The 23,504-nt window shown below is 44.1% G+C and overlaps 2 protein-coding genes and 1 long non-coding RNA gene across 3 annotated transcripts; 2 read left to right on the top strand and 1 right to left on the bottom strand.

Moving 5' to 3' along the window:
* The first annotated feature begins 2,130 nt into the window (after nucleotides 1-2,130).
* loxl5a (lysyl oxidase-like 5a) lies at nucleotides 2,131-6,834 on the top strand. Its single transcript, XM_076880501.1, has 7 exons — nucleotides 2,131-3,451; nucleotides 4,638-4,746; nucleotides 5,327-5,464; nucleotides 5,848-6,004; nucleotides 6,128-6,223; nucleotides 6,307-6,422; nucleotides 6,506-6,834. The coding sequence occupies exons 1-7, from the start codon at nucleotides 2,443-2,445 to the stop codon at nucleotides 6,510-6,512; spliced, it is 1,632 nt and encodes a 543-aa protein (XP_076736616.1). The 5' UTR covers nucleotides 2,131-2,442; the 3' UTR covers nucleotides 6,513-6,834.
* A 6,506-nt stretch (nucleotides 6,835-13,340) lies between these two features.
* mydgf (myeloid-derived growth factor) lies at nucleotides 13,341-22,116 on the top strand. Its single transcript, XM_076879978.1, has 6 exons — nucleotides 13,341-13,574; nucleotides 15,710-15,760; nucleotides 15,860-15,921; nucleotides 16,361-16,442; nucleotides 19,162-19,234; nucleotides 20,586-22,116. The coding sequence occupies exons 1-6, from the start codon at nucleotides 13,413-13,415 to the stop codon at nucleotides 20,663-20,665; spliced, it is 510 nt and encodes a 169-aa protein (XP_076736093.1). The 5' UTR covers nucleotides 13,341-13,412; the 3' UTR covers nucleotides 20,666-22,116.
* Nucleotides 18,619-21,956, bottom strand: LOC143414940 (uncharacterized). The gene is made up of 2 exons (XR_013095546.1): nucleotides 21,825-21,956; nucleotides 18,619-18,872 (listed from the first exon to the last, which is right to left on the bottom strand). It is a non-coding gene; the product is annotated as an uncharacterized LOC143414940 (long non-coding RNA).
* Nucleotides 22,117-23,504: the final 1,388 nt, after the last annotated feature.

Raw genomic sequence — 23,504 nt, 5'->3', positions numbered from 1 at the left:
ATTATATTATATTATATTATATTATATTATATTATATTATATTATATTATATTTATAGCTGTCGAAATTAACGCGTTAATTGCGATAATTAAATTTTGGAATTAATTACGTTAGAATATTTAACTATTTAGCGCAACACGCAGATAAGTCGCTCCCATAATTCCACTTGATTTGTTTACCGCGCCACTGAAAATGGAGAAGCAGGAAGCGGATGGCCTTCTGGATGGGGAATTTAAATACAAGAAGAACATAGATGGGACAATAAACAAACGCGTTGTAATTTGCACTCACTGTAGTAAAGAGTTTCAATTTCACCGTTCAAATTCGACCTTAAAATACCACCTTAATGCCAAACACGCGTTTGTCGGGGCAGCAGCTTCACCCGGCCTGCGTCAGACCACTCTTAGTGAACGCAGGCCACTCGGTAAGTCTTCTTTGGACAAACTGACCGACAATATAGCCAAATGGATAGCAAAGGACTGCAGACCGCTAAGCATTGTGGAGGACAAGGGCTTTGCGGATGTTTTAAAGGTTGCATCTCAGGACGCGTCCTACAAGCCCCCAGCGAGAAGCACAATAACAATTCGAATCCACGAACTGTATGAAACGGAGAAAAAGAAAAAAGAAGAGGCTTTAGTTCACACAGAATGCGTGGCTCTGACAGGAGACCACTGGACATCATTGAGTAATGACAATTACCTGGGAGTTACTGCGCATTTAATCACTGAAGCCTGGGGTCTGACATCCTTTGCGCTGACTATAATGAAAACGGAAGAGCGGCACTTTGCGGAGGCTTGTGCAGAGCAGTTCCAGACTGTTGCTCGCAGGTGGAGAATTGAGGAGAAGGTGACAACAGTAGGCACGGACAGTGCGCGCAATATGATCGCCGCGGCTCGCATCATGCCATTCAATCACATGCCGTGTACCGCGCACATTCTACAGAGATGCATCACAGTGAGTCTCGCAGACAGTGGCTTTGTCACTGCGCTGGCCAAATGCCGCAAAATTGTTGGCCATTTTAAGCACAGCCCAGCAAACACAGCAGAGCTGAACGCAGAGCAGGTGTCACTGGGGCGCAAGCAGGAGCCGTTGGCCCAGGACGTGCCTACGCGCTGGAACTCCACGCTGGAGATGGTGAAGCGCTTGATCCGCAACCAAACTGCAGTAACCGCGACTCTGGATAAACAAAAGCATAAACTTGTCCTCCTGACGCCTCCAGAGTGGGACAAACTCCAGAGACTGGAGACACTTCTAGAGCCCTGCAGGTGAGCCTGTCATTGTGACCATAATTGTAGGTTTAGATTAAATGTATCAAACATACATCTTAAATCAGTTTTGTTATTATGAAAATGTCTTATTTAAAAAATAAATGAAATCAAATATTTTATTAATATTACCTAGTATTAAAAAGCTTTTTTAAATTTGCTGTCTTATCTCTCTCTCTCTCTGTGTGTGTGTGTGTGTGTGTGTGTGTGTGTGTGTGTGTGTGTGTGTGTGTGTGTGTGTGTGTGTGTGTGTGTGTGTGTGTGTGTGTGTGTGTGTGTGTGTATTCCACTGCAGATATGTGACTGAACTGCTGGGAGGAGAGGCCTACGTCTCCTGCTCTGTAGTTCTACCAGCCTTCTGCCACCTGCGCCGTGTCATGGAAGTAACTGATGAGGACCCTGCATATGTGGTGAGGTTTAAAGAGAAGTTTAAGGAAGACCTTGCTTCCCGCCAGGAACATACCAACTATGCATGGCTCCAGATCGCAACTGCACTGGACCCACGTTTTAAAGACCTACGCAGTGTGCCCAAGACTGACAGAGAAGCAGTGTGGACCACACTGGCAGGCATGCTGCATGAAGACTCTCCTAGAAGATCACACACTGCAGAAGAAGGTCCAGCCAAGAAGACTGCAACCCCCCCACTGTGCTTTGCCCTGATATCTGCAGTGTGAGGTTGGATCGCTCATTCTCATCCTCACACTGATGCCACTTATTTCGGTCTTTGTTTGACATAAAAGGGCATATTTGTCACTTTATTGCAACTATATTTGCACTCTTGAGCTCCTTCATTCACTGACTGATCATAAAGTTATTACTTGCGTTATATTCATCCGTTTGAACATAATTAATGAAGCCACATGTAATCACTAAAATTTGTATTTTGGGTACAATAAGAGAGTTTCAGATGGAATGCTGTTTTGTTTTGTTTAAATTTCACCAACTTGCTGATGCCCACGGTTGTGAGTGCGGCTTCTTGCTGTACATGGGTGGATGGTTGTAAATCACATCACAGATGCCAAAAACCTCTCAAACCAAGCCCCCTTGCCGGTGATGCTGTGCGCAACCTCGTGACGGAGTCAAGCATATTCAAAACACCCCCTCACCTCCCGTGTCAAACTCAAATGTCAGCCTATTTCATGTGTCACTTTTGGAGCAGTTGCCATCCCGACGAGCCATGGAGAAGTTCGTGTTTGTGTTATTTTACTTATTTGGTGTTCTGGTGTGTTTGGGCACCGGTCAGCACCATCTGCGTGCACGTGTTGGACCGTGGACACACCGGATTCAGTGGGAGAATAACGGTCAGGTGTACAGTTTACTGAGCACTGGGACTCAGTATCGTTTACCAGCACAGACACGGAGACGCGCTCAGCTTCTATTGAGAGCAAACAACCAAGTGAACCCTCCGGCTGCGTCCAGTAGACCCACCAGAACCGGATCTTGGGAATTTAACGAACTCAACGGCCATTTTCAACAAAACGAGCGCAGTCAAGTGGATGCGTCGGTCCTTGGTGCTGATACGGATCAGTATATACTCGCCTCGGGACGACCTGGCACACGCAGTCAGTCCCCACCCCGCAGCCAAACCACCACAGAGGCTGTGGGATACTCCGGGTCCCTCCGGTCACAGTCCAGCAGCTCTTCAGCTCTTACCTCCGTCCAAGAGTTCTCCGGCAGCGGAGTCCCACGGGGAGGCCGTAGTGCACTTGGAGATGATACAGGTGTACAACGGGCCAGCGCGTCACAGGCAAGATCGCCGGATTTTACCCACAGCCGAAGCGGCAGAACCAGGTCCCAGAGCACGCATTCAACTGTTCGATCACCTGCCACATCAATATGGGTGACCACGGCAGAGGACGCTGGGAACGCACGTCATATAACCCAGGAGACCACGCTGGGAGACGCTCCCAGTGCGCGCGGTGTGCAAAGAGCGCACACTCTGACCAGAGTCACGCCAGAGTTAATTGTTTCTCCCACAGCACTGTACAGCAACGCTGTAGAATTACAATTTCCACGTAGCGGACCCGATGCCTCACGCACTACAGACGCGACTGACCCACGAGACCCGCACAGTATTCATCACAGGAACTCGGTTTTCTATAACGTTTACCCACCAGACCGCAGGAACAGGCTGAGTGCGCGCCCTCCACCAGGAGCCGGCTACGGGACCAGGTTCTTCCACAACGGTGAGACAGAAGCACCGCGGCAAAGACACCAACGTGTATTAACCCTTGTGTGGTGTTCGTATTTTTGTTACTCAGCCAGTGTTCATGGGTCTGGTGGACCCGCTAGAGTTTTGGCTTTCCAAATTAACACTATCAAACAATTTTATGTTAAATTACTCAACAGATGTTTACTTCATCCCAATTACAAGACATATGAACAGCAAACATGGTTAATTTTTTCCCTTTACCTTTGTTAGATCACATTTATGAATTAATGTGCTTCTCGTTTTTCTTTTATATAAAATGTTATAAATAAATCAGTTATAATCCAGTGGAGTGAGTGGAAAGACACAACACATTTACACGTGAAAAAATAATTAATTGTTTAATTTTTCTTTTGAAAAAAACTGAACACGGGTCTCACAGACCCGAACACCATACAAGGGTTAAAAAGTAGTTATGGAGAGGCACGCATCTTGAAGCTTTAGAGACATTATCACGCCCAATCAATCAAATTGGTTTGGCGCCGAAAGGAGTGCCGAGCCCCACATTTAAATCCCATCTAATGCAGATTTTAATGCATTTTAATGAGAACCGGAGTTAATGCCCCGTTATGACAAAACTAATGTCTCCCGTGCCAGAGCCTCTGAGCAAAGTTAAAATTAAATGCTTGATTGATAGACTTTGAGAGTCATTAGTGATTAGCCAGCAGTGATGGAGAAATTACTTCTGCAGCTTATGACAGTATATCTAAAGTTGTCCATTCATTATTCTTCCCAAGCAGATTCTTATTATGCTGATCTGTATAGATACAGGTTTTGTGACGTCTGCATAGTCAAATCAACACATGCAGCACTTTTCAATAAGGATGCAGTTTATTAGACAGTGTAGAACAGAGCTGTCAAACACAGAGGACAGACTCCATCAACAAAGCTTTATGTTTCATAAGTACAGGACAGTCTGGTCAGTGATCTAAGAGCACTTTTTCTTTTATTTTACACATTTATCATGTAGAAAAATTCAGATATTCTGTTAAAATTGCCCTTTGTTATCTTATATTCAGATATCTGAGGGATTAAATGTGGACATTTATGTGACTCTTGATGAGTAAAATGAGTTTGAAATCCCATTAGTGGAAAGTTGATGCCCCAGTTTTTGCCTTTAGGTTGTTTTAATCGTTTAAGTTTCTGATTTTTTTCCTCTGCAGGTCTTCCAGACTTGGTTCCTGACCCTTACTACATCCAAGCAGCCTCGTACATTCAGAGAGCACAGATGTATGCACTTCGCTGTGCAGCTGAGGAGAACTGTCTTTCCAGGTGCTTTATTGGGCTTTATATGAATCTGTCTGTCAAAAATAATTTAAGTTGTTCTTCACTGACATTTTACAATACAGGTTATTTTTGCTGTGCAGCAGAAACGTGTGACGTCAGGCAGGACAAACACATTTACATCGAGATAATAAAAGATAGGACTTCTTTGAGCCTGCCTCACTGTGTTGGCCCACATCCCATTTGGATGCTACAGCTGAGTGACAGAATGACTGGACGCAAACCTGGCTGCTGCCTGAGATTCTCTCCTCTGATCTGAGCAGCCGCTCTGCCAAATAAAATAAACTCTGAAACGAAAGGCAAAGGATTTCTGAGGTGAATGCAAAAACTGCTGAGGCAAGACCAGAAACCACCTCTGCAGTAAATCATTGCGTCTGCCGCTCGGTGAGCAGGAAATAGAGTAAACTGTGCAGTGAGGCATGTATGTGTGGAGGACAAAGACTTAAAAAGGTGGTGCAAGTCGATTCCGGCTGCGCACTGAGTGCTTAAAACCCTCCGAGTGTCATCTCGGCACACAGTGAAGGTGCTCCAGGTATCTTGGCTCATTTCCTGTTTCCTTTTCCTTCAGCTCTGCATATCACCCGAGTGTGAGTGACCTCGACTATCGAGTTCTGCTGCGCTTCCCACAGCGAGTGAAGAACCAGGGAACAGCAGACTTCCTCCCGGTGAGACCCAGGCATGAGTGGGAGTGGCACAGCTGTCACCAGTGAGTTAGAAACACCATATATGTCCTCAAAGTCACACCCCAGTTCCTGCAGAGTGATGTGTGGACACAGGATTTATAACTAACAGATAAAACATTAAAACATGTCCGAGGGAGAAGTTAATTTTAGGAAACTGTAGTTTCTCAGCCAAAGATGCCTGAGGTGAGCGTTTTAGGAACATCCACTCTGACATCCCACAGAGCCAACAGTTCAGAAACAGCTGAGAGTAGACCAAATCTCTTCATCTGTTTTAATTGGAGTAATTACACGTTTTGTTTTTTGAAAAAGGGAAACATGAGATTTAAGAGAATGTTACGTACTGTAAATACAGCAGAAAGGACGGTTTCCTGAACACATTAGCAGAGAAGATTTCTCTCCTCTTCAGGCATTACCACAGCATGGAAGCATTTAGTAACTACGACCTGCTGGATGTCTCCACTGGACTGAAGGTTGCTGAGGGACACAAAGCCAGTTTCTGTCTAGAGGACACGTCGTGTGATGCAGGAGTACGGCGACGCTTTGCCTGCACTACTCACACACAAGTCAGTTTGCACTTTTGTATCTGTGCAGGATTTTCACTGGTTACGTCTTTCTCGTAAAAACGTAAAGATTTCCGCTTTTAAAGCATCGCAGAAGCAGGTTGTGTAAGTTTGGCGTCTTCTTAGGGTCTCAGTCCTGGATGCTATGACACGTACCACGCCAACATCGACTGCCAGTGGATCGACATCACTGATGTGCCGCCGGGGAACTACATACTCAAGGTGGGTTTGCAGGACGGATTTATATTATTTATATTATTATTCACATTTCATCTCTAAATGATTGTTGTTTATTTGATTTTCAGGTAACGGTGAACCCCTCTCACCTGGTCGAGGAGTCTGACTTCTCCAACAACGAGGCTCAGTGTGACGTCAGGTACACGGGAAGCTACGTCCAGGCGAGAAACTGCAGGATCGTTGTGTAAGTCGGGTCAAGTATTCTCGATTTTCACGAGTGACTCTGGAGGTAAAAATGTTTAAAGTATTTTTTTCTTTGCTTCACAGGAGCTGACCTGACAGCAGACTGAACATCTCACAGGCAAACATGTACTTAATCTCTTCTTACTGCTCCTAATGAGCAGCTGCTGATACCATCATCTGTTTGCTTCTAAATGAATCTGTATTTATATGATTTATTGTATCCAAAGCCAGGATGGCTCAATTTGACCTTTTACTTATTTATATGAATATTCATTTTAAGTGGATTTTGTGCTGTTGGCTGTTACTGTGAGACTGACTTGGTGCTGACTGTGGGGAAGCAGTGGTGCTCCAGCTTTCCTCCATCACATCTATTAGGATTTTGTCAGAGACCAGCAAATATACCCTGAAGTATACAGCGTGCCGCTGCTCTTATTTAAAAAGTTCAAAAGCTGTCACGTGTGGATTATTTGCAATGCTTTGCTCCAGCAGCAGTTTATAGTTTTATGTATTCTACTGAAACAAGGCTCGACTTTTAAAAGCTTTTTACTTTATGGTAAAACTTATTTAGATTTCTGAAAACAAAGGCAACCCCGACATCTAATTATTGAATTAGTCTAATTACAATTGGGAGCAAATATTTCTCAGCCTGAACTCATCTGGCTGCCCATTAACACCAGTTAACACGAGCTGAGAGGCGGTTCAGTGTCGAGCGGTACATTTCCTAAATGCTTTAGGAATAACACACCTCAGAGAAATACCTGAAACGATCCCACTTTGCTCATTAACGTCATCAAAATAGCAGCGAGAGAACGAGAGCGCTGTGACACCAGTGTGTTTTTGCGTGCTTGTTGTGTTGTGTTATTGCTGGTGAGTGATTGGGAAAACATTTAGTCACCTGGCAGTGGCTCCATGTGAGACGCCTGCGAGTGTCTCGCTCTGTTTACACTTTGTCACCGAATTTAGTCGGGACCAACTGGGACGCTGTCTGGAGGACATAACCAGCGCAAAACACAATTCTTCCTCTTTGCTCGGTGTTTTTATTATTTTTTTTAATGAGGCCTGTTTGCCTCACAGAAGATTGGCAGAAAAACAAGCAGGAGGTATGTCCTGTATTGTACGGGCTTTTTCTTTGGCACTCGTCATTAGGCACAGCAGGACTGTCGTGGGAACCATTCCAAACCAAACATGCCCACTGCAGTAATTTGAACCTCAGCAGAAAACTTCTTGCAGTAAAATGGAAGCTTTTAGCAGCAGTAAGCCTAAATGAAAGAGGATTTTGATGAGATGCATATGCTAACAGGTGCAGAGCGGGGTCGCGGGAGTTTGTTCTAGGATCACATTCACTGAATCATTTGCAGAGTTTGTCTGTGGCAGCATCAAGTCACAGCCTGTCACCAACTTCTCCAGTTCCTCGCACAATAATAGTAAGAGTCTGTCGGTCCTGATGAGGTCACCTCTATTTGTTATGTTTTAAGGACACAGAGGAAATCAAATACACACACTGATGCAAGAGATGGAAAAACTACCAGAGATGACATGGAAAGCATGCTGCCTGCACCGCATCCTGTATAACCGCATCACACTGTGCTGAAACCCATTTCACTCATCCTCTTATCCAAACATGGACTCTGTGCTGAACCTACACCGTCTCTGGCCAGTGAACCATCTGAGTGTGAAAGAGGGTCAGGGCAGAGCCACCTCCTCCAGCGCTCCCAGCTGCTGTGTGCTAAGGGTGGGCCGGTGCACTAAGCCTGCAGGGTGTGGGCAGAGCTGCCGGTCGCTCCGGCTGGAGATGACAAGGAGGAGAGAAATTCCACAGATCCACTGACGGGCAGGAAAACCCGACTGCAAACTGCTGACATCAGCGACGGAGCCTTTCTTACTGTGGGCTGAGTGTCTGTGAGGCCGTGCCCAGACTGTCTGAGACGCCCAGTCAACAAGTGTCCGAGCCAAGAGCCCAGACCCCAGCGACACATGATGGACGTCAATATTCCTGGGTACAGACTTAGACTGGAACAGTGTCGATAAGCAGTCACAGACTAAAAATATGCACGTGTGTTAGTTTCACGCCCATATTGTTACGCTTGTCTTGTGACTTCACTAAAGCACCACACTTGTATTAAAGATGCATTGTCAGATTTTTACAGTCACTTAGTGGCAGCATAACCGCCTATGTGAGCACAACACTGATCATCCCCTGCACACAAACTCAGACATTTATGTGCAATTTAACTCTACTCTGTATTTGGTAATTGTTCTGAATTCATTTTTTCCTGCCACAGACTGTGGGTAAGAAAACACTCAAAGACACTAAAACACATCACCTTTTAAAATGCAATCAGATCACAAATGGACAGCACTAAAAGCTTGTGCGAAGTACCACAGCGGGCAGCTTGGAGGTGTGTGACAATAACAGGTGTGGACAATGACGCGCTCCACTTGTGTCCAGATCACTGAAACGCATTTTAAAAGGACGCATTAACAGGTCACAGACTCCACTTAATCACAGCTTTGTGCGCCACGATGTCAAGTGTTCTCTTTAATGCACTCCGAGAACATTATCACAGCGCTGACCAGCCACTTCATTAGGTACACCTATTCATCTGCATGTTAACACTGCAGAAAATGATGTTAATACGTATCACTAGAGACAATAAGAGATGCCTGTTAATCTGTTAAACTAAACCTTTTGAAAAGAGATCATTTTGGTTTTGGGACTGACTCAAACATACGCTCACTGGCCACTTCATTAGGTATACCTGGTGTAGTCCATCTTATTGCAAATGTCTAATCGGCTAATCACAGTGCATATAGTCATGTAGATATCATTCAGATAACCTTCTGAAGTTCGAACTGAGCATCAGAATGAGGCTACCTGAGTATTGTTGCTGACCATGTCTGTCGACTGTGTCACAAATCATCTCCAACTATCTTGTACATGACGGTACAAATGGCCTCCACAGTCAACGGATCTCAATCCAAAAGAGACCTTTGGGATGTGGTGGAACAGAAGATTCACATCATGGTTGTGCAGCCAACAAATCTGCATCAGCTGTGCAATGCGAGTATGGACCAGAATATCCCAGGAATGTTTCCAGTGAAAATCAGAGCCACGAAGAAATACGGCAGATCTGACAAAGTCTGATCAAGTCACTACATCTGCTGTTAACACCAAACACCAGTGGCCGCATCACGACATGCACAGTGTGATCTCTTCCTATATTCAGCACCTGTCAGTTAGAAACCACGATGCCCGGCCCACTGTGGGTCCAGATGTCCATAACAGCGTAAAACCATCACATATAACTCTGTTTCAGATCGATCGCAGACATCAGCACCATGAATACATAAATACCAAAACATTGCAGTTGTAGCCACAGTGATCAATCACCCAGAGGTAAGAAACAAACGATGCAGTTTTCCTGTGCTGGTTGTTTGTTTTTAACTAAGAGGAAGAAATTGGAAAGTTTTCACGCCACAGGGCGACTCAGCTCAACAGCAGCTGCTCAGAACTAATAAAAGCACCAAATTAACCCTGACGCCTGTAGAGTCACACACACACACCACCGACGTGCTGCTGTGTTGTTTTCCTCCCACTGTGTGAGTGTGTGTGTAAAGTCTGGAATACGAGCTTCCATCACGAGTGAAATTATTCGATGGCAACTTAATGTTCCCTTCCTCCATCCGTGCTCTGTGTTTGCTGTGAGTGAACTGTTTGTCTAAAGCAAAGAGTCGAAGCTATTTGTGCGAGCGGGGGGGAAATGACTGAATCATTTTCACGGCTCTCCCGCCGGCGGCGTCTGATGTCCCAAAAGTGGAAACAATGTTTACCTGGACTGGACGAGGGCTCTAAACTGGGCCGTTTACACACCGCTGTAGATTCAACAGCTTCCCCTGTTTGAAAGAGAAGGATCCTGTGTGTGGTTTCCCTCCTGAAGCAAACACTCGACAGCCCTGTGCAAATGCATGCTGTTTTATTTATCCTGTTATTGTATAATTTTGGGGCCGGGAGGAGGTCTGGATGAGGAGGTGCAGGGGAGAGAGGGCGGGAGGTCGCCCAGCTGAAGCCTTCCATTTCTTTCTGTTCTGAATGTTCATATTGTTTTATGGGTTTTACACTTGGCTGTCAGACGACGTTAGCGTGTCTCCTGCCGTGCCTAACATCTGTTCACGCTACACCGGGAGGACGCATGTTGGCTCCGGAGACATATAAAACACATCCACGGAGACGTGAGCAGACGTGAGACTGTGCTGCTGCCTCGTGTAAAACAAAATGTTACTGCAGTGTGAAAAAGACAGCTGTCGACATGTTTGCTATATGCAAGAGCACGAGAGTAGTGCAAAGTTTAATCGGAGGGTTGCCTCATGAATCACAGCCTGCTGAGGCAGAGCGGGCCTCAAACAGCGCCTAAAGAAATCTCGAGTAAGTCAAAAGCAATACCAAAGAAATGCAGTTTACACACGCCTAATTATTGTAGTGTGGATTTAATATGTGTGGATTACAAAACAAATAATCTTACTGGATTTATGACAAAGTTTTGAAAATGAACAGCTCGTTTATTATTATGTTAATTTGTCCAATTTGAGCCGCGGATAAATAAAATGACAGCTGTTCGTCAAGTGTTGATGCAGGATCTTTGTTCAACCCCTCGGATTAAAGCAGAGATTCTTCATTTGCATCTTAACTGACTCATTTCATCTGCTGCGGTTCTGTACAGAAGCGTGACAGCAACAGTTTCTAGGTCTAACTGTAACAGCAAGAGCTGTGTTTAAGTACTTATTCTTACTTTTGCACTGGAGGATACTCAGCGGTCACTTTGTTAGGTACACCTGCTCAACTCCTCATTAATGCAAATTTCTAATCAGCCAACCGTGTGGCAGCACGTTAGTGCATTTAGACATAGAGGCGTGGCCGAGACGACCTGCTGAAGTTCAAACTGAACATCAAAATCAGGAAAAAGGTTCTTTTAAAAGTCACTCTGAATGTGGCGTGGTCGTTGGTGCCAGACGGGCTGATCTAAGTATTTCATTCATCCCGCTTTGTATATGCTTGTGAGCATTGCCACAGTGTGTAATATACTATATTAAATATACTATACATGAAACTCTATAACAAAAGTTATAACTACAGCAGTATAGACAGTTTTAAAAGGGCTGTGGTACATATGTAGGCTGCGAGTGTGTTATTACTACAGGGATAGCTCAGTAGGTAGAATGGTGGCCCCATGATTGGAAGGTCGGGGGTTCGATTCCCCTGAACAGCTACCCTGAGGTACCCCTGAGTAAGGTACCGTCCCTACACCCTCCAATGGCTGCCCACTGCTTCACTGAGTGAATGGGTTAAATGCAGAGAGGAATTTCCCCACGGGGATCAATAAAGTACACTTTCTTTCTTTCTTAAATCCCAGACAGGAAATACAAACATTGCTAATTGTGGAGAAAATGTGGACACACTGGGGAAGTAACTGCAGCGTGCTTTATAGGAAACGTGTCCTTTTATCAGCTTTCATCTTAATGAAGGATGTTATCACGTTCAGTATCTGTGCAGCGAAAGAATAAGAACAATGAGCCAGCAGCTAATGCTCCTCTTAAACTGCTGCACGTGTTTGGAAAGACAAAATGTGCCCTTTGACCTCACCCCTTCACACCTGAATGTGACATCCTTGGCCAAACATTCAGGGCTACAGCCAGGTGGTTAAAAATAATAAATACAGATGTCAGCCTTGTTCTGATTGTTGGGCTTTTCTGTAGGATCTTTACCTTCCAGTATAAAGTGCCTTGTAATTTGCTGCTATATAAATTCAATTTAATTAAAGTTCTGGACACATCTGATTAATTTGGCCTCCACATATTAATATTTCTGAACATGAAATACTTTAAAGTAACTCAGCAGCAGAAACAGCAACATGTTGCTTAAACACTAATTGTTCTGTATAAGTAATCTAAAGGCGTTATATAAAATAACCCAGCATCAGAGCGTCAGACATTTTACCAATGATCGCACCAACTAATGACCCCTTTTTAGAAATTATAGATGACATACTGCAGGCTTAACTATTTTGCCTTCCAGGATTTCAATCAATTTGTACAAAGAATTTGTAAACTGGCAGATAAATGCAGCAGAGTGTCGAATTAAAAAGGTTGTAGTGGCGTAATCCTACAAATTAGCATATAAATAAGAACATGCTTAAATGGAAGAGCAGCACACCGGCTGCACGATGGGGGATGAGCAGCCTGTCTTGTCTGAGGAGGCTGAGATCATTCAGTGATCATTTTCTGCCACTCAGTTTGTGGTGATCACGGCATACTTTGCTGTGGTCTGCCGGGGGAGCTTCATCTGAGCTTTAGACACACACAAGCACCAATAAGCTGATGAAGGCCGACTCTGTGATGGGCTGCAAACTGCTCTTTTGCAGGTGTGGTGGAGACTCTTCAGTCATTTTGACCACCCCCTGCAACACTTACGGGACAGACAGCAGAGCACATTTCCTAACAGACTGAATTATCTCTACTGCCACAAGGACAAATATAGAAACTCTTTCACACCTCTTATCTCTCTGTTATTTATCTCTATTTTGTTACATCACTTGTATAATAACAACAAGTAAAATAAAATGCTAAAATTAAATTATTTCTTCGTGTTTAAATAATAATAATAATAATGATAATAATAATAATACCCTTAGTATCCCTTAAACATAAAGTACTATGTAAAATTGGTTAAACTACAGCGACACCGTGTGGCCAACACGGTCAGCGTCTCCATTAAAGTAACTTTATTCAGTCAACATTTAACACAGTTATTATTATTATTATTATTATTATTATTATTATTATTATTATTATTATCTGTCAGTCACGCGCGGTGATGTTACTCGTAGCCCTTTTGTCTCTGTTTTACAGCGTTCGTGACGTGGAGTGTGACGACACTCACAGTGGACGGGACACCGGAGGCGCTGCTCGCACCAGCTGCAGGTCAGAGGAGGAAAACATGGCTCGTCAAAGTAACACCTGCGCCGGTAATCTGGCGTTTCTGTTTGCGCTCGCGCTGATTGCAGCGCGTGTCCCGGCGGAGGCGTCCGAGGAGCAGGCGAAGACGGTGGAGTTCAACGTGAAACCGGGAGGAGTCGTGCACACCTTCTCCGAGGGCATTGTAAGTGCCTCCGCCGAGCGGTGTCTTTATTTCTCGCTGTAAATCTCCCGCTTTAAAACGAGCCCTCGTGCAGGGAAACACGGAGCTACCGATAAATCCTGAATCGTAAAATTTAATTTTACGTGGATTAAATTTGAATTCACCGCGCAGCTCACTGTAACCCACTCCAATGTGATTTATCAGTCAGTTATTAACACATTAATAGCTAAATTAATTATCATTGAGGAGCTGAGGTCTGCTTCTCTTATTACAGTCGGACATAATCGATGTTATAAACAACAAAAGAGAAAAACTACAATCTGCTGGGCAGCTTTAGTCGCTGTCTGATGACGACACAGCCTGTGAGGGGCTGACACGTCGCTGTCACAATGGCGCTTTTGATTGGTTGAGAGCTTCTTTTCTTTTAACTTAAAGACTGCTCACTTTAAATTGTAAAAACAACTTTTGTCTGATTGTTAAACTAACGATCGAACTAATTATTTAATGAATTAATGTTTTTCTTGTTTGATTAATCAAAGAAAAGCTGACTCGTCATTGGTCACAGCAGGTAAAGCTCAGTGTCCCTGATAGCTTCAGCGGTGACAAAGAGAACCATTACGTGTCTCTAATATTCTGACGTGGGAGGTGTTTGCAAAGTCGCAGTTTAAAAAAGTCAAAGTCATCTTACAAGCTGTTACATTAGATTATTACTTTAAATAGAAAAAGAAACTCGCTGACTCGTCCAGCTGTAGCTTGACTTATTATTTGTTATTTCCTCGTTTCGATGGCAGAGGTGTGACTCTGACTCACTTTCATGCTCTAAACCAGGAATGTCAGACTCCCTCTGCGTCGTTGGCCACAGACAGCCCACTTTAATCTCAAGTGTCCAGAGTCCAGAGCAGTGGAATTCCCCTTCTCTGTCAGTGGACCGAAGATTAGCTGCACATTTATTCCCACAGATATCTGAGTATGAGAAAAAAAGGTGCAAATACAACCTTACCTCTCATTTCTTTCTACGTAATAGACAAATGCTGCTGTAGTAAATGAGAGGAATCTGTCAGCGAGATTTAAGAAATAAAGGTGAAAACTAATTCTGTACTACAAAGTGAAAAAACTGGAATTTTTCTTTCATTTCATTTTTTCAATCTGTTACTTAATTACTTTAGTATAGTATGAATGGTCCAGAGGAAGGCCTTCATCAGTAGGAAATGTTGCAGTTAGATGTCCAACATTATTGCCCTCATTCACATTTTCTAAAGCTTCATGCACATCTTATCTTCACATCAGGAAGCCCTGTTTAGCTCATTTAGGTCATTTCAGGACCAATTAAATATATTTAAAACTACTTTCAGGTTGGCTCAGTACACATTGGATTTACCAGATTCCTGAGCCAACCCCAAACAGTTTGTGATTCCTCCTGGTATCAAACCAAGGGCCTTTTTACACGTTAGGTGAATATGTTAACCACTACGTTACGGAGCCATTCAGTCTACGTGATGCTGAAAAGCTTAATATGAATGAACTATTCAAGCTGAAACTGGTGAAAGCTGTTACTAATGTGGCAGAAAATAACCACAGGCGTGTCTGTCGTGCTACGCTGAAATCTGAATAGAGAGAAATTGTTTTTTTAGCAGTACCCAGGCTAATTCTAAACATCTGTACCAGGTCACGTAGACCAGACTTTAAACGGCGTTCTTTTAAATGATGATCAACAAGCAAAAGAAACATCCAAAACCAAAAAGACCAGCGGTAATTTCTTATGGCTTTTTTAATCTGGCTCAACTCTTTCCCCCATAAACAACATCTGACACGCTCTAGCATTAAGAAAGGTTTTGAGACCTCAGTACAAAATAAAGAAATCGTTTCTGGGCTTTTCTTAGGGGAGCTGTCTGGCAGAGACCACCCTCGCTAACCTCCGATGCACAGACAGAACAGAGCTTCTTGGGTTCCTCCTAAAGAGTAACGTGTTAGTGTTCAGGGTATTATTGGAAAGGATGTGAGTTTACATGCAACCATATTCTGTCTTTATTTCTATGTAAGGTTAAACTGGAACCTGAGTGAGATCAGTGGAACACAGAGTTTCTCGTTTTACAGGAAAGTTTTGTAGGTGAATCCAAAACACGGCACTAACACCTGGTTTCATTCTCCTTCTGCAGGGGGAGTATGAATGCTCTTTCACGTACGCCTCTCAAGGAGGAACCAACGAGGTGAGCCCCTCCCTCTCTCTCACTGTGCGTCTCCAGCCTCACATCACTGATTACTGCGGTCTTTATGCTAAAATATTGTCCCTTTTTTCTGTAATGCAGCAATGGCTGATGAGTGTGGGCCTGACTGATGACAACAGACTGTTCTCCTGCTCTGTGTGGAGGTGAGACACAGATTTTAGAGGACGCTGCACTGACTTGCATTGGCTTAATGGAGGCTGCACAACTACTGCTTACCTCACCTTAACCTTAAAGCCTGCCTTCACCCTAAAATGTCCCCATAAGGAAGTCGGGCCCCCGTGTTGTGATTGTGTAACCAGATTTAGGTCCCCGTAACTGCAGTTATACCAGGACAACACTCACAGGCCAATGAGCAGCCCGCGGAGGTACTCTTCTTCTTCAGTTCGGTGACCCCGATGCTAAGAGCACCCTCACCGCTAATGTGTGCGTCTGCTGAGTCACCTCATTGATTTTGCTTAATCGTGACAGTGGCGGTAGAGACTAGAAGGGGAAACAACACAGCAAACTTCTAACCTCTGATTGAAATGAATTTATGCAAACCCGTGACACTGACAGCAAATATTTCCTTTTCATTCCCGCCAGGCCTCAGGGGAAGTCGTACCTGTTTTTCACTCAGTTCAAAGCTGAACTGAAGGGAACCAAAATCGAGTATGCCAACGCGTATGTAAGTACAAAGAAACTGTTAGCTGAGCTTTTAGTGGGCCTGTGTTCATTCATTTGTTTTTGAGTTGTCAAATTATCCCAGTGCTCAACATGGACAAAGCTGAAAAACTGTGATTGCTGGGTTTTGTTTCTTTGTGCTGCTGAGTTTGTTATTTATTACTGTCAGTGGGCTGATCCCATTTCCAGAGGAGGGCTGTGCTTCAGTGATGCTTTTAAAACCAGGATCATACTTGCTGTGGACACTGCCGATAAATATTCCACATGATTCTTTAAAAAGCTGGCTGGAGTTCGCCTGCAGGTGTGTGGTTGGTTCACTGTTTTTCGGGCTGGTCCTTGAAGATGCAAACTATTGAAGGATGTCCACAAGGAGTCTCGCGTCCATCCTCTCATGGCCCAAAGCAGAACAACACCGTGTTAGCTGATTCCAGAACAGCGCTCCACTGACTTTCTGTCAGAATTACTACTAATAAATAACCTCTTTCACTAATCTAGCCCAGCCTGCATAGATGGTAACTAATGGTTACAGCCTAACAGTATATTAGAGGGCTATCCTCACTGATGGACATGCCCAAAACACTTCACCTAGGAGGCGTCCTAATCAAATGGCCGAGCCACCTCAGCTGGCTCCTTACGATGTCAGCTTGATTCTGAGCTCCTCGCAAATGACCAAGCTCCTCATCCCCTCTCCGAGCCGGAGCCCAGGCACCATCCGCAGTAATGCAGACGCTGCACCAAATCTCCTGCCAATCATGAATTTGCACCGAGAGTTTCTGCCGTCATGTTCGCTGTGTTTCTGTCTAAAGCGCCAGAGGTTTCTCAGACACGTGAATATCTCCAGTCAGGGATTCATTTTCCTGACATCGCATGAAAGCACTGTAAGCTCATTCAGCTTGGATTCATCTGGTTTCTTTTTCAAATTCAAGATGAGTCACGCTTAAAGCCAGCGGTTCAGTGCAGGTCTTTCTTCCTTGCACTGAAGTTTGCCTGTTGGTAGTCAAACTGCACCACAACCTGTGCAGCGTAGTTGCGATACTGTCGGTGCAACACATCATAACGCCTCACAGTTCTGCGGTTGGTTTGACAGGACAAACAAAAACTTTCTGCTTTGTATTGCCTCGCTGTTCCAGGCGCCCCTTCGGTGCAGAGATTAAAGCTTCATCAGCACAGTTGTCAGGAAAAACAAGGCGAAACTCTGTTGATGAGCATTTCTGCATAGCCTGCAAATAATAAAACATCCACCTTTATACCAGCAACACATTCATCAGCCTCTGGGACCAAATCTGAGGCAGACGTTTGTGTGCAGCCGCTTCTTATATGCTTTTTCTCCAGCACGTAGGGGCTGTAAGATCGTCACAGCTGTCGCCATCTGCACTTTTATCTCGTCTCGTGCGACAAATAGAGAAAAAATCTCAGAGCTGTATTTAATTAAACAGTTTGATAATGACGCTTGCGCCTCGTTCCTGGATATGTAAATGTCAGTGCGTGCCACGTCTCCGCACGAACGAGGATTATTGTAAGTCTGACATTTAATGATTTGTGAACAGGATGAGCTGCCTTCAGACTTTTGTCTAATCGGACTCAAAGAGAAAGAAGCAGCAGCTTACCATTTTAATATTCATTTAGTTCATAATATCTGAAAAGTATTTAAAAAAACTTCCATCTCGCAGCCCAAGAGTACGTCTTCAAGTTCCTCGGTGTGATCGAATGGCTGTCCGAAGCATTTCACGGTTAATTTTTCAGTGATTATAAAATACAGCAAAGCTGCCAGTTCTCACATTTGAAAAGCTGGAAGCAGATAATGTTTTGCAGTGTTCTGTGATTTATCACCTATCAAATATGTTTGATTAACTGCTCAACTTTAAATGTTGGCACACGAGCCTTCTGCAAAAAGGGGCGGCGCTGGGTCCCTCTACTTAGAAATCAATGAAAAGCGAATGCATAATATGTTGCTTTACTACAACGATGGCGCCCGTTACATAAGGCGTGCCCCCAGACACAAAGTCGATAAAGTTGCAGCTGCGGGATTTTGTAGCTCGAGGACTTGGATTTGTCACCTGAGTAGCAGAATGTACCCGACCATAAGCTAGACATGGGTGGGTTGGACATATCATCTTCCCTCCACTTGTATACAACAAACCCATAATGTGCCCTTGACAAACTAACACAAGTCGAGTGAGTCAAAGTAGCACGAAAACTTTATTTCTTCTTGACGTCACACTCGGAATCGAGTCTGTGCACTTTAATGTCTCGTGGAAGGTTAATGTCCGCGCCCGGTCTGAGCTCAGCCACTTTGCGCGGTCTGCCTGTCTGATGTGGTCGTCTGTGAAGTGGAGCGCACCTCGACACGCCTCCTTCCCACAGCAAGGACAGTCCTGACACTTTCTGTCATTAGTGCGAGCGCATGTTTCCTCCTCCCGCTCAGCTCCGTGCCCTGCAAGCCAAAGACGAACACACAGGGAAAAAAACACAACTTCCTTGAATGATGAGACCGAAATAACTTTGCACGCACAAACAAACACACCTGCCACCCCCGCGCAACATTTCCTTGACCTTGCCGTCACGTCCTCCTACTGTCCCGGCCCGTCTGTTCCAAACAAAATTGTTGTCATCTGTGCCGCCTCTCATCCTGTTTCCCTCTCTGTTTCATTGTTTCTTTTTTGTCTCTCTTCCCCTGCTCTCCTCCTCCTCGTCTTCATCGCGGCTGCTGTTTGCGTTTCCAGTCTCAGTCGGCAGCAGGAGGACAGAGTGACGTGCCTTTGAAGCCAGAAGAATTCACCATCGGAGAATCAACAGGTGAGAAATTTATTGTGTTTCCGAGTGTTCAATCAACTCCCTCTGCTTGTCACATCAATCCCTTGCTCTTTCTCTCCGTCTGCCTCCCTCCCTCTCCATCACGCTGCAAGTACCCTGCTGATTTCCCTCTAAAGCATATGCTCCAGCTGTGAGTGGGTTGTCATTTGTCCCTGTAGCATTATTTCTTGTTATTCCGTTTCCGCGCAAACCGAGGCTCCAGACTGTGATTAGCAGGATTTGACGAGTCGAGCCGACCAGCAATTTCCTGTGTCTTTTTCAGCATATTAAACGCTACAGTTACAGATGCTGGAAAACACTTGCAGTCTGGGTTTGTTTTGATAGACTGCTTAACAGTGGAGAGCGTATTAATTACAAACCTACGAGTAGCCTTTAGCATCTATAGGAAAGGAGAGCAACCGAGCTCAGACGTGCAGATAAAGACATGCTGACATGTCCTTATGTTTGTGCCACATGGAGGCAGTGAGTGTTACAGCTGGTGATTTATCATAAGTGCTGTTTTATTTTAGGCTGGGACGTGTTTTAAGGTTATGGTCAGGCTCTTAATTTGTAAGGCTTTAATTAAATCGCTTGAAGTCCACTTATTACACATTTTCCTTTACATTTGTTTATAAGCTAACAGCTACAACATGCATCAACTGTTCAGCTCCAAAAATGTATTTTAATGTACGACTCCATCAAAGTACAAAATAACTGATCATGTTTAAGCTTTTAGAGTAAAGGTGGGCAATTAATTTTCCCAAGGGGCCACATGATACACTGGGACTGTTGTGTAGGGCCGCACCAATAAGCTGTGGCCCCTTGGGGAAATGAATTGCCCACCCCTGCTTTATGGGAACTGCTTGCCTGGAATAAAAATATGTTTAGTTCCTGTATAAATATCTTCCCCAGTGTAATAAAGGTTAAATTATCATTTGCTTTCTTTGTAAGCTAAGCTCGCCACGCTGTGGTTTCTAGCTCTGCGTATAATAAACAGACACGAGATTCGTGTGTTTTTTTTCTTTCCACCCTTCAAAAAAGCAAATAAGCATTTTTTTTTAGTGCATGTCTGAAAAATGCTGAAATATAGACTTTTTCAAATACATAAAAGATAAAGATGCTGTTTGTGTGTGAGGTCTTTAACAGGATCAGCAACGTTGCTGTTGGGCTCACTGCCTGCAGGTAGCAGGCATGTCTCATTTACACCAGCTCACCTGCAGGTGGAGCTCATCAAACCTACAGACGTGATGTCCTGTTATTCTCCTTGTGCTTTGTTTGCAGCTGAATGATTGTTTTTGCTCTGTCGTCATCTGTGGCGGCATTTCATGCATTTCCTCTTTTTTTTAACCTCAAGTGACCCACAGGGATGGAAAGTTCAGCGCTCAACTCTCCAAACTGACCGTGATTGGACGGACACGAAAAGACGAGCTGTAGCTGGTCAGAAGTGAAGCGCTTTGACCAATCAGAGCATCCCAACGAGCTCCGACTGGAGCCTCTGCTTTTCCCTCAGTGATCGATGAAGGATGGATTTCTTCCTGAGTTACAACTAAAAATTGAAGAAGGATAAACTGGATACTGCCCTGACAGCACTTTGTGTCGCTACAAAAGTTACCTGATACTTTGTTGCTATAGTGGATCGGAGCTACACGGGACAAAAGGGATCAGCTGAGTAAACAACAACAACAACAACAACAAAATGCTTGCTCTGAGATGAAGTGCTTCCATAGTTGTTATTTTTCTTATGCTACAAGATTTACAAAGAATTGTGTCCTGATACACTGGGGATGTCTGTGATTGTATAGAGGATGTCTGGGGGCTTTGTGGAGTATAGATAACATATTTAGACTAGGGAAGGATTTATCCATCTTATGTAATCCCGAGAGAAAAGTGAGTATTCCCCAATATCGTCACTGCGCGCACATAAACAATTTCCCCCGTCTGGCTCTGCTCTGAGCCGCTGTTGAGCGAACTGCCTCCTTCTGTCTTCATCTCTCTCTGTTTATCCGTTCCAGATGATTGTAAGCACCACATTTGATCCCCAGCAACCACCAATCACTTCTTCTTGTGATAAATCTTTGTTTTGTGTTTTTGCCTGAAGCCATAATGCAGCAGATAGCCGCTTTTAAACATGTTAAGAGGACACGTGTATTCCCACTTATGTCTTCAAATCTTCATCATTCTGCAGCAGAAGATGCAAATCTTTCTCAAACAAATTCCCATTAACAAATGGATCTAATTTGAGTTTATTGCAACAAGTTTTCAGTTACATTGTTAACCACAGAATACTAAAATGTAGGGCATGCACAGACGTTTGGATGATAACACGCGAGGCAAAAGAGATGCCAGCAGGTATCTCTGAGTCCTCCTTGAACCCTTTACTTTCATCTTTCGGTGCCACATGTGTGGATCAGCGAGGATAATGTGCAGATTTCACAAGGACTTCATTATTTCGCGCCCCCCCCCCCTTCGTGATGTTGCGAGAACCTTTATCCCCCCGTCATTGATCCAGCCCTCTCAGATCCACGCCAGTCTCCAGAGGACGATTGATTTCAGATTTGAGGATTTTGCTGATTTGATTGTGTGGTTGTGTTACCTGTTATCTCTCTGCCTTGTTTGGCCCGGGATCGGTTTCCCTCGTCCGTCCGGAGGTGATCCTAAGGAACTGAGGAAATGCTTAGCAGGAGCGTTTCCCCTTTTCCTCGTTGTCACCGCTGATGTCGATGCGTCGTCTGGAAATAATCACCTCCAGATCCTGGCGTGACAGATTTGAAAACAAACAAACCCAATGTTACTTATTTTGTACGTTTTCTTTTTCTACTTGTTGATTCTTCTGATTCATGATGAAATGTGATGGGCGTCTCAATAAAGACATTTTCTGGAGATAACTCAATGTTTGTGTCTTGTTAATGTCAGTCATGATCTCACTGAAGCTCCCACAGCTTGTTAGAGGGTAAACATAAAAAGAGGAAAGATTTGAGTGCCAGCATTGAGACAATAAATATTCGGAGCACTGTCAAAGCTGGGCAACAGTAAACACGGTGGAAAGCATTTTTATACCCCATCATATCCCATCCAGAACAACAGTAATTTTAGTAGCAGCACTAATGCATCCCTAATTTAGACTCAGTTTATAAGCACCATAAATACAGTGTACAGGACATCTGAGGCCCCGAGCAAAACTTGCAATTAAAATAAGCATTATAAGAAATGTTGTTTTAAAATGTATTCTGCTGGCGTAGGAAATTAACATATATTGTCCTCAGATAAATGTTGCCATGAGATAAAGAGCTTCTATTGTTTCTTCTTTATTTCTGGGAGAAAAGCTTTGGAGCGAGGCTCTTCTAAATCCACAGGCACAAATGGGAATCTATAGAGCTCTGATCTTTATGGGTTTATAGAGATAGAAAGTTGGTGGGGATTTATTCATTTTATGTTAAGCCAAAGAGAAAAATCTGTAATCTAGATTGTCGGCATATCGGCGCAAGTTTGTTTGAAGCGTAGTGTCAGAACTGTAACCAGCACGTTTAGCGCTGCTTTTACAGCCGTGACTATGAAACATCTGAAAATCTCAAGTGTGGCAGAGCTAAGATCACAACAAGCTGTGCGATGAAACTCCCACAGAGGCTCTTATTTGTAATTAAAGCATCTTATAGCAAAGCGGGGACATTTTCAGACTCTCGTTTCTAGTTTTGTGGCCTTGCAGGGGGAGAAAATGAGACACTTTGTTCTCGAGTTGGTTGTTCCATCGAGTAATAGGTCTCTGTTGCACAGTAGCTCTTTGATTATCATCATTTCACTCCGTCTATGGGACTCGGAGCTGCCTCGATGCTGTCATGCAAACCCTGAACACATATCGCTGCTGTTTACCATCTGGCAGCGGTACAGATGTTTACTTTCAACTTCTCCCTTTACAGTACAACCATCACAAAGAATTAATACACTCTCCTGCAAAGAATTGGCCTAGATTATGATGACGTCAATTAAAGAGCTTTGATCAGAACCCCCCATCCTGCCACCCCGCTGCTGTCCAGACTGAAATACCTCTAACTGTTCAAATGTGGTGCAGACACACTGTAATGGTTCACAAAGCCACTGCAAGAGGGTGTGCAGGCCGACAGGAGAGAAACATGGAGCAAAATTAAATTCATGTGATTTAATTACTAACTGACAGAAAGTTGTGGGTTGAGGGGTACAACTTTCTTGGCTTCAGGAGGATGTTTGCCATCTTCTTGTGACCCCTTAAAACAAAGCTTGTACACTTGTTGCCTTAAGA

This window comes from Maylandia zebra, linkage group LG23 (assembly GCF_041146795.1).
Source record: "Maylandia zebra isolate NMK-2024a linkage group LG23, Mzebra_GT3a, whole genome shotgun sequence".
NCBI lineage: Eukaryota > Metazoa > Chordata > Actinopteri > Cichliformes > Cichlidae > Maylandia > Maylandia zebra.
The sequence above is the reverse complement of the archived record's forward strand: the minus strand, read 5'-3'. Positions and strand labels throughout refer to the sequence as shown.

Bases quoted from the DNA above. Each gene is read 5' to 3' on its own strand.
- loxl5a (XM_076880501.1), top strand. From the start codon at position 2,443: ATGGAGAAGTTCGTGTTTGTGTTATTTTACTTATTTGGTGTTCTGGTG. The intron at 3,452-4,637 runs GTGAGACAGAAG...TTTCCTCTGCAG, and splicing joins GACCAGGTTCTTCCACAACG to GTCTTCCAGACTTGGTTCCT. The intron at 5,465-5,847 runs GTGAGTTAGAAA...TCTCCTCTTCAG, and splicing joins GAGTGGCACAGCTGTCACCA to GCATTACCACAGCATGGAAG.
- mydgf (XM_076879978.1), top strand. From the start codon at position 13,413: ATGGCTCGTCAAAGTAACACCTGCGCCGGTAATCTGGCGTTTCTGTTT. The intron at 15,922-16,360 runs GTGAGACACAGA...CATTCCCGCCAG, and splicing joins TTCTCCTGCTCTGTGTGGAG to GCCTCAGGGGAAGTCGTACC. The intron at 16,443-19,161 runs GTAAGTACAAAG...TTGCGTTTCCAG, and splicing joins TCGAGTATGCCAACGCGTAT to TCTCAGTCGGCAGCAGGAGG.